At 46.3% G+C, this 15,903-nt stretch overlaps 1 protein-coding gene across 1 annotated transcript in view; it reads left to right on the top strand.

Annotated features, from left to right (window-relative positions):
- Positions 1-5,189, top strand: part of LOC119097635 (F-box only protein 21) — a 38,868-nt gene extending 33,679 nt beyond the window's left edge. The window contains exon 11 of the mRNA XM_037220674.1: positions 4,343-5,189. Coding sequence (XP_037076569.1) covers positions 4,343-4,689 — 347 coding nt within the window. The 3' untranslated portion in view covers positions 4,690-5,189. The remainder of the gene's footprint in view (positions 1-4,342) is intronic.
- Positions 5,190-15,903: the final 10,714 nt, after the last annotated feature.

Here is a 15,903-nt window from a genome sequence, read left to right as displayed (position 1 = left end):
GTGAAATCACACACAGGACATGCGCAGGCTTCTCTTTCTGATCTATTTTCCCTGACGTTGTTTTCGGTGCGGGGCTATGTATTGCGAAGCATAATGTCAGCCATGCGTTTCCGCCGGTTTGTCATTATGCGTTATGCGTTATTAAGGTTCATTATGCGGCTCCTGTCAGATGGCATAACACCGAACACCCTGTTGCGATGTCTGCACAGTCTAGAATCCAGAGTCTCCGTGAAAATTGTTGACTTTGACGATTGACCATGGTAGTCATGATAAAATGCTCGTCAATGTGGTCGTTACTAATAGGTGATGTTTTATTTGAGTAAGTGTGATATCCGTTTTATGAATCTATTGCTGGCTCTGTGACTGAATGGTGTGATGGACTGTTTGCTCTCAGTTGTGTGGAAGTTACTACTGTTGCCTGCAGCACAATGCGTTAAATGGTTTACTATTTCCTTTTTCAGGTGCTCTACCTTCGTCGCCACCTCCACTGTGCCGGCTCCGGGACGCAGACTGTAATGGGGACGGTCTACTCCTCGGTCGCTGGCATGCTGGGTGTCAACCTCCACAACGTGCAGTTCCCGCATAGCTCGATGATCTGCTGGCACCGAACGTGAGCATGGTCGCAAGAGGCGTGGGGAATGGGTCTTCTGGCACCATCGACGCTATATAGACGGACTTTGGCTGCTCAAGTCATGTCTTTTTGGGTGTTACTGCTTTCACGGCGTGCATCTATTCACCAGTTTTTGTAGTCACTTGATGCCGAAGAAATTGATGCATGTTTCATGATAAATTCTGCATTTTGATACGTTTGTTTCTTTCAACAAAGGCATTTATTATTGAAATCAGCGTTGGTAAACGCATCACTTCTCTTTTCCTTAAAAGAGAGTTTCAAATTCACCGTTTTATTTGGTCCTACAAAATTCTCTTCGGAGCGATTGGTCACTGCGATACGGAGGAATTAATCCAAAGTAATGGCGTGGTGTTACGCATGATTTGTATGTAATGACGTTGGTCATTTCCTTAAAACTAAGTATTCATTTCCTAACTATAGCATCCAAATTGTGTCAAGCCAATCGCATTGATGCACGATGTGTTGTCGTTTTGTGCAAACGCAGCAATTGTGCACTGACTGTGTTTGTGTTGTTTAGTCTTGTCTAGTTTGCCTTTTTATAAATTTGTTTATGTGCCTTTTTCTTTGTGACTGAAGTTGTCTGTTACACAGTGATGTAATGCAATTTATATGACGCATTTATAAATGCATGCAGTTCATTGTGCACGATGTCTTGACGTGCTGCTCCTCACGCAGGGACAGTGAAGAGTACCTGTTCATCGACGTTGTCCGTCGCGGCATGCAGCTATCCAGAGAGCAGGTGTTGGAGGAGTTGAATGCTGTACATCCGGACATGGATCTTCAGATGCTGGAACCCTTCCCCAGAGCAGGGGTACGTGATGCACCTGATGTTGCAAATTCTAGGAGAACAGGACCTGTTATATGGGGTACGTGGATTTTTTTCTTGAAAAATCTGCCGTTTTGTTTAACGAGTAGTTCTATGCCTGCCTTTGGCAAAGGAACTTTGCAAAGAAAGTACTAGAGTCTCAGGTCCAGGGTGTCTTGTTCTTATATGAATCTGTGAGTACCAGCAGGCCCGCTACAACTTGTGATAAGTCCTGCTGTGTGTACAGTCTTCAGTGTGCTGTGGTGCCAGTATGATGTCCCTCCATATCTTAAGTGATGCATTGTTTTTGGCAGCTGCTGGGCCGCCTGATCAATGGCGCCACCCATCCGGATGCCCGCCGGCCAGAGACTGGCTTCGACCTGGTCTCGTTTGAGACGCTGGCCTGCTGGGCCCGCAGCGACTGTCGCCTGGACATGGCTGCGCTCGACGACCTGATGTCCGCCCTGGCTCGTACCAGACCCATGTACACGCGCCGCCTGCTGCAGGTCAGTGGTGTTTGATGACGCTAGACCTGAACAATCAGCACGTACAATCTAAGAAGCATGCATAAATCGCTTAACCCAGCATGTGTGCTGTGTGTAATCCTCTAGAAAGCCTCGGCTTCGGCCAATTGTCCTTGTCGATTTCATTCATCAGGCGGTGCTGAGGTGGGCAGCGATGGCACAGCGGCGTCGCGGCTTCTTTTCGTTGCATTTGGCGGTTGTTTTCAACCATTGTTGGAAATATACGTCTGGTTCACTTTGATGCGCCTGATAATTGTGTACGATGTAGATGTGAATGGACGTCTGCAAGGTGACGTTCTGATCTCATCTTTGGTTCTCAGAAGAATCGAATTCGTACATGGCCCGCAGTCGAGGGCTGGGCGTTGCGTCCAAGCTTGTGTCAGAAAAAAACACGTGGCGATACAACGGGGGAATCTGATGTGACCTTATTTTCACTGCTTTCCGTCTGCAGCAATTCGTCCAGGCTAACGACATATTTCTGGCGGAGAACGAGAGGCGTGGCTTGGAAGTACTCATGAAGCACTTCAAGAGGATGTACAAACGGCTGGCGCTCTCCCTGGATGAACAAGAGGCCAAAGTCCAGGAACTGGTAAGAAAAATGAACTCGATTTGATGAAATTGCCAATGGGTGAAGTTACTCCTGTAGCTTCTCACCAACATGATGCAGAAGCATGCGTGTGCATACTCGTGTGAGTGGTGCATTTGGGTTCCGTGGTGTTTGTGTCATGTTATGTTGTGCATGCATGTCGGTCAGTTAAGTGTACGTCTTTTTGCAAGCGCGCCTTAAAATGCTGAATGCTAAATACCGCTGGCTAAATGCCGCTGTGGAACATGTTTAATCCCATGTCTAAGCATCATCAGCATAAAAATATGATGCAGATGTGCTGTTGTTACGTCGTTTTGCGCGTGTGAGCTTTTTGTTTCAAGGATTTGTGGATGCCCTATTTTCTCTCTTTATTGTTCTTGGTTTGGCTGATGCTCGGTACTGTCACTCAGCTCATTTGTTTTCATTTATGTTTTGTGTCGCGCTTCTCATGTTATATCATGCCGCTCAATCATCTTCCGAGGTTGTGTGCAACGCCGTCAGTATTTTCATCGGTGTTACAGGTGAACCTCCGCGCGGCGGACCGAGCAGCGGGCGGCTATCCGAGGCAGTTCGGCGTTGGTGACGTCGTCACGTACGGCGACGGGCGCCTGGCTGTGGTGTACGGGTGCTCACCATACTACGAGGTCTCACAGGTACGAGCGGTTTAAATGGAGTTACAGGATCAGACCAGTCCATGTCTGACCCCATTTGTACTGTTTTTTTAAGGAATTGATCTAGTTAAGTGGCAAAGCCTGAGAAGTCAACTCGACTTTTTGGTTGTTTTTTTACTTCTACCACAGAAAGGCAGTCGCTGAATACCTCGTAAATATTTAGTTGTGTGACTAGTGCTATCCTTATTTTGCCAACAGTGATCTTTTTTGAAAGAGGGGATATGGAATGTCTTCAGCATGTTGGGGTTTAAAGTATCTAATATGGTCAAATATGGTTTTACAATGTCCTGTCTGCCATTCCCATAATTCGTTTTCAATGCATGCCATTGTCGTATCACAACTGTGTCTTTCTGTTTCATACAGGCGTGTTGCATTTGTGTCATTCTTTCCTTCTGGGCTTTTCCCCCTTCTTCATTGGTGGTAGAAATCGGTGCGTCAGTGATGGGCATGTAAGCGTACCAATTTGCTACGGGTGTCACTTCACGCGTGAAAGTTCATTATCAGCATTTCCACGAAGCCTCACAGTTGTCCCTCGCTCTCATCTCCTACGACGGCCACGTGGTGTGAGTTATTGTGTTGACTCGGGGTTGGTGGTGTTTGCAGGACTGGATAGCACATAGTCGCGCCTGCTCCGGACTTGAGCGGGGAGAAAAGCAACCTTTCTACAACTTGTTGATGGAGGGTGACCGTTTCGGATGCATGGCTGAAGGTGAGCAGGCTCCCGGAATAAATATTGTGCACCGATTTGGAGTACATTACACTGACATCCCACCAGTATGTCAGTTACGAGCAGAGCGCTGGCATATTTTGGTTGGGTGCATTGGACCAGCTTTATGTACACCACAAAGGTGCTATGTTGAGTTGACTATTGATGATGTCTGCATGACAGATTTTGGAATATCTTCTCTGATTTGTATTCATTGCTATTCATAAGTTCAAATATTTGTACATTACCCGGCGAAACTGGACATTGTACTACGTAGTGGGGCTCACGCCCCTAGCTGCTGTTGAAAAATATTGCTAAGCTGTCGACAAATCACAGCAAATTGCGATATATCTCGCACCCATTCTTGTGTAGAGCGCCACTTCTGTCTACCACTAACAGAAGTGACTGTATCATTGCAGAGGAATTGCAGCTGGCCCCAGATCCCCAGCGTATCGATCATCAGGAAGTGGGACGCTTCTTCACCCGGTTTGACGGGGAGCGGTACGAGCCGATCGCTCCGCTGGCCATTCTCTTCCCGGAGCCGCGGCGTGAGAATGAGACAAAAACGAGCTTCGTCGAGTCTTCGATAGATGGCAGCGACAGCGACTGGGAAGACGACGTCGAGGAGGAAGAGGAAGAATGGAGACCGGCACCTCCTGCAGTGTGGATGGGCGTTTGGCCAGAGATCCTTGCGGAGGACTCAGATGATGATGAGGACACTGATGGTGTTGCCGTGGTCGGTGACGGTGGTCGGGTGGACCACTGATGGGTGCGTTGTGGCTGTGCGGAAAATCACAGGGGTTTTCTGAATATCTTAGCTGCCTCAGTTACTCTGTGTGGGTGTACATATGTGCATATTCTGGTGCAGGTGTTTTGTTTGCATGTAACCAATGGCATTTGTCTGTGATTTCTCACGCTGTATTGACGCCGTTTATCCTGGGCGGGCGGTGCTTGCTGACATAACGTCATTATGCAGTTTCTCAGGTCCCGTCAGTTGTATGTGATAATTTTCTGTGCCATCGGATGTTGATGTCATGCTAGCTTGAGAAATATGTGCATGTGCCACCTGTACATTTGTTTTTATCATGAGTGATATGTGACAAGTGATTTCGTACCTGGCATGCAGTGGTGGCTGTGCGAAAGCTCATCAGTGATATTTAGTGAATTGTTAGGCATTAAAATGTGTCCATTGCTATGTTTATATCTATGCTCAGGCATTGAAATGTGTTCATTGCTAGGTCATCATGGGCTCTTGCTTATATACCTGTGATATGCTTTCAAGTCTTGTGCCTTCGTTCACGAAGATAATTGCGTCCTGTTTATCTACATTTATTGGCGGTAGATAGGCAATCGGTGATTGCGGAGGTAACGTCATCCTGTTTCTCAGGCCCCTACATTTGTATGTGATGATTTTCTGCGGCATCAGTGTATGTGATACCAGCCTTAGAAGTACGTGCATGTGCCATGTCTACATTCATCTGTATGATATGAGTGATATGTTACGAGTGATTTCGTCCTCGGCTGTGGGAGAGCTCATCAGTGATGTGTAGTCAATTGTTCAGGCGTTGAAAAGTGTTCATTGCTGTGCCTTCGGTCATCATGGACTATTACTTGCATAGCTGTGATATGTTGTAAAGTCTTGTGCCTTCATTTTCGCCGATAATTGTATCCTGCATATGTACATTTGTCGGTGATAGGTACCACGTGCCGTTGGTAACGCAGTTTTACAAAGGAGCGACTTCGGGCTTTGCGTGCGTCATGTGGCACGAAGCCTTGCAATATTTGTAACCATGTGTATATGCGTTCACAATATACTAATAAACTGATGTCATTTTTCCCGAGATGAATGCGAGGCGGATTTGAATACAATGAAGGCCGAGACAGCACCGACATTGCTCATGACCTATGATGCGGCCCGTCAGCATGGATTGCTCTCCATTATTTTTTACATAAACTGAAAGAATTACGTCGGACTTGGGTAATTTTCAGCAAGCAGAAGTCGTGCATAGTGAAATTGTTTGCACTTGCGGGGCCTCACAACTCGCATTACGAGCGGTGGCGCAGGCCCGGTAAACTTCGTTGGCCAGAAATCACGTCTTCAGCGCCTTTGCCGGGTAAGTACTTACTTCATTTTCAACGTGCACATATCGCTGCAACCAGATGTCCGAGCGTGAGGAAAAATTGGAACAATTTGAAAGAAACAAATAGTAGGCACTCATGTTTGTGACTACGGAAAGTTTGGGCAATGGCAAATGGCATCAGGCTACCTGTGACCACCGCCCCAGTCGGATCGCACGTTGCGTGCTTCGTCCACCCGGTTGATCCCCTTATACGCTGAGGGAGTGACCGGCCAAAACCAGTGAGAGTGTCCGCCACCCAGCACTGACTGGTGACTGACAAGTGGCCTCCATTAGGATGAGCAAGGCCATCAAGAGCGCGGTGATTGACGCGGTGAAGCAGGGAAACCTCCTGAATTCTGTTAATGAGCAGGTGACGGCGACCGTGGCCGAAGCTGTGGTCGATAAGGATGAACAGATCAAAGAGTAGGGGGCTGGGGGCGGGGAGAATAGAGGAAACCAAGCGTAAACTAAATGACCGACGCATTTCCCTAGACGTCTCCGCTTTCACACGCGCCCAGGTAGCCGGCTACATACCCTTCGCTCGGGTGGGTGGTCATTTTGAACGCCCCCTGAGATCTCGGGAACTAAGAAAGCTAGAGATACCAGACTTACGAGATGTGTTGACCTGTACGTGAAGTCACTTAGGTCAAAGTTTCAAGTTCCTAAGTCATGACCTTCGGGTCAAAAAGGTGAAACAATATCAAATTTCAGTGTCAGAGGGAGGGGGGGGGCGAATACATTGTGTCCCCTGCGCCTTTAGTCACGCTGCCAAGTGCAAAGTCACGAGAAAGAACCGCTTTTTCCGCTTTGACGACATTGCCCAAACGGACCCGATCTGTAGGCAGCGTCACCTGTAGGCGGCAGCACCACCGTAGGTAGCGCCACCACCGTAGGTGGCGTCATCTACAACTCCGCGCAATTCGGGCCGAGCTACGTTAGCGGGCAAAGGGCACGAGCCATTGCTGGATTTAGGGCACTAGCACTACGGGAACATTTCATCAGTTTGCCCGTCACATAAATCATGCGCTGAAGTGATAATCCAGAGTGAAATCAAAACAAAATAGCAACACATTATTTACCAAGTGCAGCCACAAAAATCGTGACTGCTGGAATACTGACTCTTTAATTCGGAACAAACGTGATGCACAACGCTAGGAGAAACTGGGCTTAGCTTCCCCGCACTGGAGATCACTGGCTTAGAAAGCATTTGCTAGCTACGGGACCACAAAGTTGTTTTGGTGATCAAGGAAGTGATTAAATGCGTTTAGGTTTGCGTGTTTATTAGCTGCACTGATGATCACGGTCCAAATTTATCTCATCCGAGACAAAAATCACAATGTATCGACAAATCTTAGCTGCACTAGTTAAAAGGAAGGTGCCAGATCTAATGAGATTGAAGCAAACATCACATAGGAAGCATTCAACATGCTTATAATCATCAGTGTACTTTTAAGTGGCAGCGACTGATACGGAGTGGCATAGACCGCTCTAGATAAGAAAACTGTTATATTTGGTAACTGTGCTTTTCAGTACGTCATTCTTTCATTGCATCGTGAAACGTTTGTGTGACGTTGATGTGCTGTCAAACGAGCCATGCGAAATTACCACTCGTAGTATCTCGAACTCGTTGAGAGACGGCAGCACTGGCGCATTTTTCACTTATCGACCACAGCTTCGGCCACGGTCGCCGTCACCTGCTCCTTGACAGAATTCAGGAGGTTTCCCTGCTTCACCGCGTTGATCACCGCTCTCTTGATGGCCTTGTCCATCCTAATGGAAGTCACTTGTCAGTCACCAGTCAGTGCTGAGTCGCGGACACTCTCACTTGGCTCGGCCGGTCACTCCCCCGGCGTATAAGGGGAGCGAGCGAGTGGACGGAGCAGGTAACGTGCGATCCGACTGGGGCGGTGGTCACAGGTAGCCTGATGCCACTTGCCATTGCCCAAACTTTTCTTAGTCATAAACATGAGCTTACATGAGCATGACGTGACATGACATGACAAACATGAGCATTTGTTTCTCTTAAATTTTTCGCATTTTTCCTCTCGCTCGACATCTGGTCGCAACGATATGTGCACGTTCAAAATGAAGTTAATACTTAACCGCCAAAGGAGCTGAATCCATGTGATTTCTGGCCAACGAAGTTTACCGGGTCTGCGCCACCGCTCATAATGCGAGTTGTGAGGCCTCGCACGTGCAAACAGTTTCACCATGCGTGGCAACTTCCACTTGTTGAACATTACGGAAGTCCGACTTAATTCCGCCGGCAGTACGTAAAATTAATTTTAGTTGAAATGAAATGTCAATATTTAAAAGTCACCCTCGCACTCATGACAAGATAAGAGCGTTATTCAAATTGTATCAATTCGTAAGCCATACGGCAATCAAGGCCGAGAGAATATAGTTGTCGAGGAGTTTATATCTGACCTTTGTGAGCGCGTTTCTAGATATAATGGCCGTCAATGGACGCTCAATCAATGTTGTGCAATATATGATGACGTAATCAAACTATGAAGCATGTAGGGGGATATTTACTAAAGAGATAATTGTACTGTCTGGAGCAGTCTTTTGCATTTAAAAGTATACGTTAAACGCATAAAACGCGTCACAAAACGGATATGCACGCATAAAACGTTAATTATAAGTGGCGTGGTTTCATCATGTCTGATGATTGCTTCAGTATATTCAAATGTGAAACACTCCTTTAAGACCGCCGACCTAGATCATTGCCGGTCCAATTTACCCCGCGGGTATCAGTGAATGTAACATCTAAGGACTCGTTCAATGTCAGGCCAAAACGAAGGAATCGGAATCGTTCTAAAACTAAGGAATCTAAGGAATGGTTAGAAAACTAAGGAATCGTTCCATCTGATGAAACAACGGAGTAGTAAGTGAAGCCGTACATCTCGGAGATAATTTCTTATGCAGCATAACACTCAAACTGATGAATTTCATTAGCGTAGGGTCAAGGATAAAGGTTAGATCAAGGCAACAAATAACCTGCTTGTTGCCGCAACTCAATGTATGGGGTAGTTTCTGGTGCTTGTTCTCATGTTGTTCAGAGCAAGAACCACGTTATGCATCTACTATAGGGCTCTTTAAGTTCGGGAAAAATGACGAACCTATAAGTCCCGGGTGAGCATTTTGTTTCTAAGAACGTATCGCCTAGCATAATCCTTGATGACTACTTAATTGCAAAAATATACGGAGTCTCTAAATGTTTGCTCATATTTACGCTTTACGGGTAGAAAGCAGTCATTGAATGTAAGAGCGTACTAGATGCCGTTTGTTTAGGACCAGCATCATCTAGATTCACAGAGGTTGCATGAGACGGTCTCGGTGGGAGGGGGGCGGGGGGAATTTCAGTCATCAGTCCGAGACTAGACATTTTTTATCCTGTTTGACCAATAATGTCATGATCTAAGGGGCTTAGTTTTACACTTTTGAGTTTACGTACACCTGACCTTGTGAATTTTGTGAACCCAGGTAACTTGTGAATCTTTTGTCTTTAGCGTTTTTGCTCTCTGAGATCTCAGGGCAGTCAAATTGACTCGCCAGCATGAAAAAAATGTCGAGTTTCGGACTGATGACTGAAATTCTGGAGAATGGTCAACATACACGATAGCTCAACATTCGTGTGAGACGGAGGGTTTCAACGCATAATATCTGGTCGCTGTGGGATATGATGCAGCTGGTGAATCCAGAACCACCCATGGCCCCGGCAGCAGCAGCGGGAACAGACGCAAACGGATTGCGAAGAATAACCAGGGAAAGAGGAGGTAGGGAATCAACATAGCAGGGTATTAGTAACGTTAGGATACCCTAGACACCGCCATTGCCGGCGACATTTCGGCTCTCCGTGACCACTGCTCAGGTATAATAATATACTTATAGTAATATATATATACATATATATATATATATATATATATATTGTACCCGAACTGCTAGATCATATATATATATATATATATATATATATATATATATATGTATACGCGCGACCCCGGCTTTACTGGGCTGACCTCGCATGCCTTGTTCGCACATGCCCTGCCTTGTTCACAGTTGACCCCGCGCGCCTGCAGGCGTCCTCACCATGCCCAGTTTTCTCGCGTGCATGACCGGAACTCGGTGCTTGCAGACATGCCGTCATGATTTTTCTCAATTGCATGCTTTTACATGTGATAGCTGCATTTGTTATCGGTTATGTATGCGATGTCAGCTTTAGAAGTGTGCGCATGAGCTTGGTGGACATTCTTGTTTGTCGTATGTATGCTAGATCATGACTGATTTCGTACTTGGCACGTGATGTCTGTGGGAAGGCTGATCGGTGATATTTTACATATATTAGATATATAATGTACTATCATATACTATCATAATATTAGGTATATATATATATATATATATATATATATATATATATATATACGTGTGTGTGTCTATAGTGATTAGTGGTTTGAATGTCTTAACTTGCTTAGACATTAAGATGTGTGTTCATTGCTATGCCTTAGTTTATCTCGGGCTATGCTTACATAGCTGTGATATATTGTCAAGCCGTGTCCATGCCTACACTGCGATGATTATGTCCTGTGTATGTACACTGATCGGTGGTAGGCACGATGCATGACCTTTTATGTCCCAGGTATTATTATACGTATTATAGTTGTTAGCGCCGTTTCACAAAGCAACGACTTCGGGGATTCGTGTACGGCAGATGGTACCAAGCCCTGCAATACTTGTAGCAATGGGTATGAGCAATTCTCATACATATGAAATACAGACATTATACACGCTCATACATACATTATGTATGCTCGGTGAGCATACATAATATACTAGTCCTTTTGCAATGCGTCCTGGGATGACGGCTTTCAGTAGACTTAAGACCGCAGTATTCCAAGTAATACGATTACACGGACACTCTGCCATGACCTATGCAACGTTGCTCTGTCATGGATTGCTGTCCATCTTGTTTTGGCAAAAAGTATTGGACGTGTTACGGTGTGCTTCAAATAGTATTCAACAAATAGGAGCCCTCTAGCGTGACGAAATTCTAACGCGTGTGGGGACCCGCAACTCGCACTGCAAGCGGTGCCGCGTGCCCGATAAGCATCGCTGGCCAAAAATCGCATGACTTTAGCGGCTTGGCCAGTTTGGGGAGGTATTTTTTGGGACGACCACATCTCCACGCTCATAACAACCATATACGTAACCACGTGTCTTACTGTCATGACGATTACAGTGTCATAGGGAGCGGAGGGGGCGAATACATTGTTTCCCCTTTGCCTTTAGTCACGTTGCCAAGTGCAACGTCACGAGAAAAAACCGCTTTTTGCGCTTTGACAAAATTGCCCCAACGGACCCGATCTGTAGGCGGCGTCACCTGTAGGCGGCAGCACCACCGAAGGCAGCGCCACCACCATCATAGGTGGCGTCATCTACAACTCGAAGAAATCCGTGCGGAGTTACGTTAGTGGGCCATGCGCACGAGCCATTGCTGGATTGAGGGCGCTAGCACAACGGGAACATTTCATCAATTTGCCTGTCACATAAATCATGCGCTGAGGTGATAATCCAGAGTGAAATCATACGTGTAAAACAAAATAGCAACACACGATTTACCAAGTGGAACTAAAGATATCGTGACTGATGGAATACTAACTTTTTAATTAGGAACAAACGTGATGCACAACGTAAGAGAAAAATTTCAAAAAATGTGTTTAGCTTCCCGCACTGGAAATCACTGGTTAGGAAATTGTTTGCTAACTACGGGACCACAAAGTTGTTTTGTTGATTAACGAAGTGATTAAATGCGTTTAGGTTTGCGTGTTGCCACACAACAGCCGCACTGCTGGTGACGGTCCACATTTCTCTCATCCGAGACGAAAAGTCACAAGTTATCGAAAGATCTTAACTGCACTAGTTAAAAGAACGGTGCCAGATTTAATGAGATTTAAGCAACCATCATGTAGGATGCAATCAACATGCTTATAATTATCAGTGTACTTTTAAGTGGCAGCGGCTGATTAGGAGTGGCAAAGACCACTCTAAATAAGAGAACTGTTATATTTGGTAACTGTGCTTCTCAGTACGTCATTTTTTCATTGCATCGCGGGGCGTTTTTGTGACGTTGACGTGCTGTCAAACGAGCCATGCGAAATTACCAATCGTAGTATCTCTAACTCGTTGAGAGATGGCAGCACTGGCGCATTTTTTTCAGTTTTCACGCAGCTTGGTATTAAGTTTTCCAAGTGAAGTTTGGGGAGATGCAGTTGGGGCACTGTTGGCAGTTGGTAAAATGACCTGCTCTATAAAATTTAAATGTTCTGGAACGCTTCAAAAGAATTCCGAAAGTATTGTGCAACGTGACGCTGAAACCTACAAAGCTGTAGCTAAGCAGTCCAAAAAAAAAAAATACAAGCACATCCTATGCGCGACAGGCCGGTTCGAGCCACGCCGCTGAAACTTTACAATTTTCGGACGGTGACACTCGCGCGGCCTGTGGCACCGCTCGTATTAATCGTTCTTCACATAGTTGATAAATAACGCATTGAGTCACCCAAGTTCAGTAAGCTAGCAGACATAGATTTAATGGCTCATACCATGCCCTTACAAACGGCTTTCAAAGATCTGCACAACAATAAGCTACCAGGCATTCCAAACCGCAGCAGCGGTGTGGATCAGGACGCCACAGCATTCCATCCCTCAGAAAATAGTGGGCTTTCCTAACACTGGCAGCTTCTGTCGCCTTGACATGGGATCACTGCAATTATTATCTGTTTTATTTTATCCGTTGATACATTTTGATCACAAACATTGATGACGCTGGATACATCTGAGGTACAAAAACATTGCGGTTGTTCCGTAGTAAAGCAGTTCTAGACGTGATACCTACAATCGACAAATGTGCACACACTGGAAAATCCTCATGCAGGTATATCTTGGCATATAGACTGATGCGACTATTACAGCATCAAAACAATGCCCCTTATATTAGTAAATGGCGACACTTCATGACCAGCCGAGTGCCTTGTAAAGCCCCAATGACCACGTAATGAAATGAAATACAGAAGTTATTGGTTCAGATAGGTAATATTTAAGCCGACCCGTAGGCCAGAGATGTTTGTGAAGTACTCTCAAAAAGTCTGATATGTCACAAACATTTCTACGGTTCTCTCATATCACCTTTGCATACCACTCCTGGCACGTCTGGTGTGACTGAATACAGTGTTACTCAGCTTGATTGGCAACAGTTCAGCGAGTCGGTGAGTTGCGTAAGAAAAGGCCTGGTGGAACATTCGCCTCTCAAGTCTTTGTTCATCAAGCCAAGGGCGTAAGCAATGTGTACGAGTTGTGCTCAAACTATGTCAAATTGATTACTTGTCCAGTTGACGCCATTCTCGTAGCCGTACTTAAGAGGATCTAGATAGGACGTTATTACCAAATTTGGTTGTGATTGCTAGGCTCATGCCTTACCCCAGGCTGGCACACGATAGACCCGGACCTACTGTGTCTAACCCTGCTCTATGCACGTTCTTCAGTGTGTTTCGATGTCACTGTGCCTGTCTCCCCATCTTACCATGTATACTGTGTTTTGGCAGCTGCTGAGGTACGTGATCCAGTGCACCACCCAGCCGGATCCCTGCCGGCCAGGGACCGACTTTGACTTGGCCTCGGTCGAGACACTGGCCTGCTGGGCCGCAGCAGCTGCCGCCTGGACACGGCTGCGCTCGCCGGCCTGATGTCCGCCCTGGCTCGTTCCAGACTAAAAGAGACGGCCAGGGTGGGCAATAATTCGTTTGTATCACGCTGGCGGAAACACATGTTATGTCTTTGTTTAAACGGAGAGAAATCATTAGGCGTGAGCATGAAAGTTCTCGTACCCACGGGTCCTGAAAGCTTGGAACAGCCTGTTTAAAATGAGCTGCAGCCTTACGCGCTTGTGTTTTTTTTTTGTGTGTTTTTCTCAGTGTGACAGGAATATGAAACAACTAGAGCTTGTTTCTACGAACAGTTTTGTGATCCCTTCCTTCCGCGACTCCGATGCATCTTTCTTGTGGTATGCCCCCGCTACCTCTTGTCCAGCATGTGCGCAGTGGCTTTAGTCTTAATGTGAGCCCACCTCGGAACCGAATATATTGCTTCTTCCTATCAAGGAAACTGAGACCCCCAGTTTGAAACTGTGTGCACACATTGCTGGGGCGCAGCGAAAGGCGCCAACCAGGCAGTACATGTCGCGCCAGGCTTCGAGCATGCCAAAGTATGGTGAAGAGTAACATAATTGATGGGAAAGGGCTCGAAGCGCACACGTGGTTTCCATACGGGGACACGGCCTCGAGGGTGCACGCAAGTTGGAAATCATCCCCCAGTATTGCCTGCCGCTGGTTAGAATCCTGTCATGTGCTCAGCTGCCCTGGCACCCAAGATCGCTCGCTATTATTTTCTCGCCATCGTAGATAGCAAATTAAGCCCAGATCAAGCTTAGCATGCTCCCGGTCGGCCGGTTGGATGCTCTTCGATCGGGTGAGGTATCAATTTGACCTCCCCTGAGATCGCACCTGAGACTCATGAACTAGGAAAACTACAGACACAAAATTGACAGGGTGTATTGGCCTGTAGATGAACCCACCTACGCCAAAATGTAAAATTTCTGGGTCAAATAGGGTCAAACAGGGCCAGACTCCAGATTGGTCTCCAAAGTGCGCCCAGAACCTAGACACCTGTTTTAAGAAAAGGACCACATGCTCATTTAAGGTCAGTGACCTTGCTTGTCCTTTCGAATCTTGTGGGGACCAAAATCATGCAAGATTATCTTGAGCTTTGCATTTGCATTAGCGATAACGCTTACGCTAGGCAGTATGTTCCTGAAAACAAAGTGTTGACCTGGGTCATTTTAGGTCAATGCCCTTTACTGACCTTCAGGAAGTCCATGAAAGATGTACGTCGGCTCCTGTTATCAATAAACTTGAAATGAGCACCATAAATGAGGCCGGTGGTTTATCTAACGTAGATCAGCTACCTTAACAGGTTCTTCATAATTGCTGATGCCAAACTGTGGTGCACTAATTCGAACTATATTACAGTGACATCCCACCAGTTTGTCAATTATCAGCAGGGTGCTGGCATATTTTGTTCGGCTGCATTGGACCAGCTTTATGTACACCACGAATGTCCTATGTTGAGTTGACTATTGATGACGTCTTTATGGTAGACTTTGGAATATCTTCTCTGGTTTGTATTCATTACTATTTCATAAGTTCAAATATTTCTACATCACACAACCAAACTGGATATTGTACTACATAGTGCAGCTCACACCCCTAGCTGCTGGTGAAAAATATTTCTAAGCTGTCCACAAACCACAGCAACTTGCGATATATCTTGCACCTATTGCCGTGTAGGGCACCTATTGTGTCTGCCTCAAACAGAAGTGCATGTATCATTGAAAAGGAACTGCAGCTGGATCCGCATCCCTAGCCTATCAATTTTCAGGAAGTGGGACGCTTCTTCACCCAGTTCGACGGGGATCGGTACGAGCCCATTACCCCGCCGGCAATTCTTTTCGCGGCGCCGCGGTGTGAACGCGAGAACAAAACGAGCTTCGTCGAGTCGCCGATAGACGGCAGTGACAGCCACATGGAGGACGACGTCAAGGATGAATAGGGGGAATGAAGACCGGCACCTCCTTCAGTGTGAACCGGCGTCTGGCCAAAGATCCTCCCCGAGGACCAAGACGATGAGGAGGACACTGATGGTGATGCCGTGACCGCTGACGGAGGCCCAGTGAAACACTGATGGCCACGTTGTGGCTCTGAAGAAAAGTACACGGGTGTTCTGAGTACCTCACCTGCCTCAGT

This window comes from Pollicipes pollicipes, unplaced genomic scaffold (genome assembly GCF_011947565.3).
Source record: "Pollicipes pollicipes isolate AB1234 unplaced genomic scaffold, Ppol_2.1 Scaffold_4295;HRSCAF=5057_pilon_pilon_pilon, whole genome shotgun sequence".
Classification (NCBI taxonomy): Eukaryota; Metazoa; Arthropoda; class Thecostraca; order Pollicipedomorpha; family Pollicipedidae; genus Pollicipes; species Pollicipes pollicipes.
This window is presented reverse-complemented; position numbering and strand designations above follow the sequence as displayed.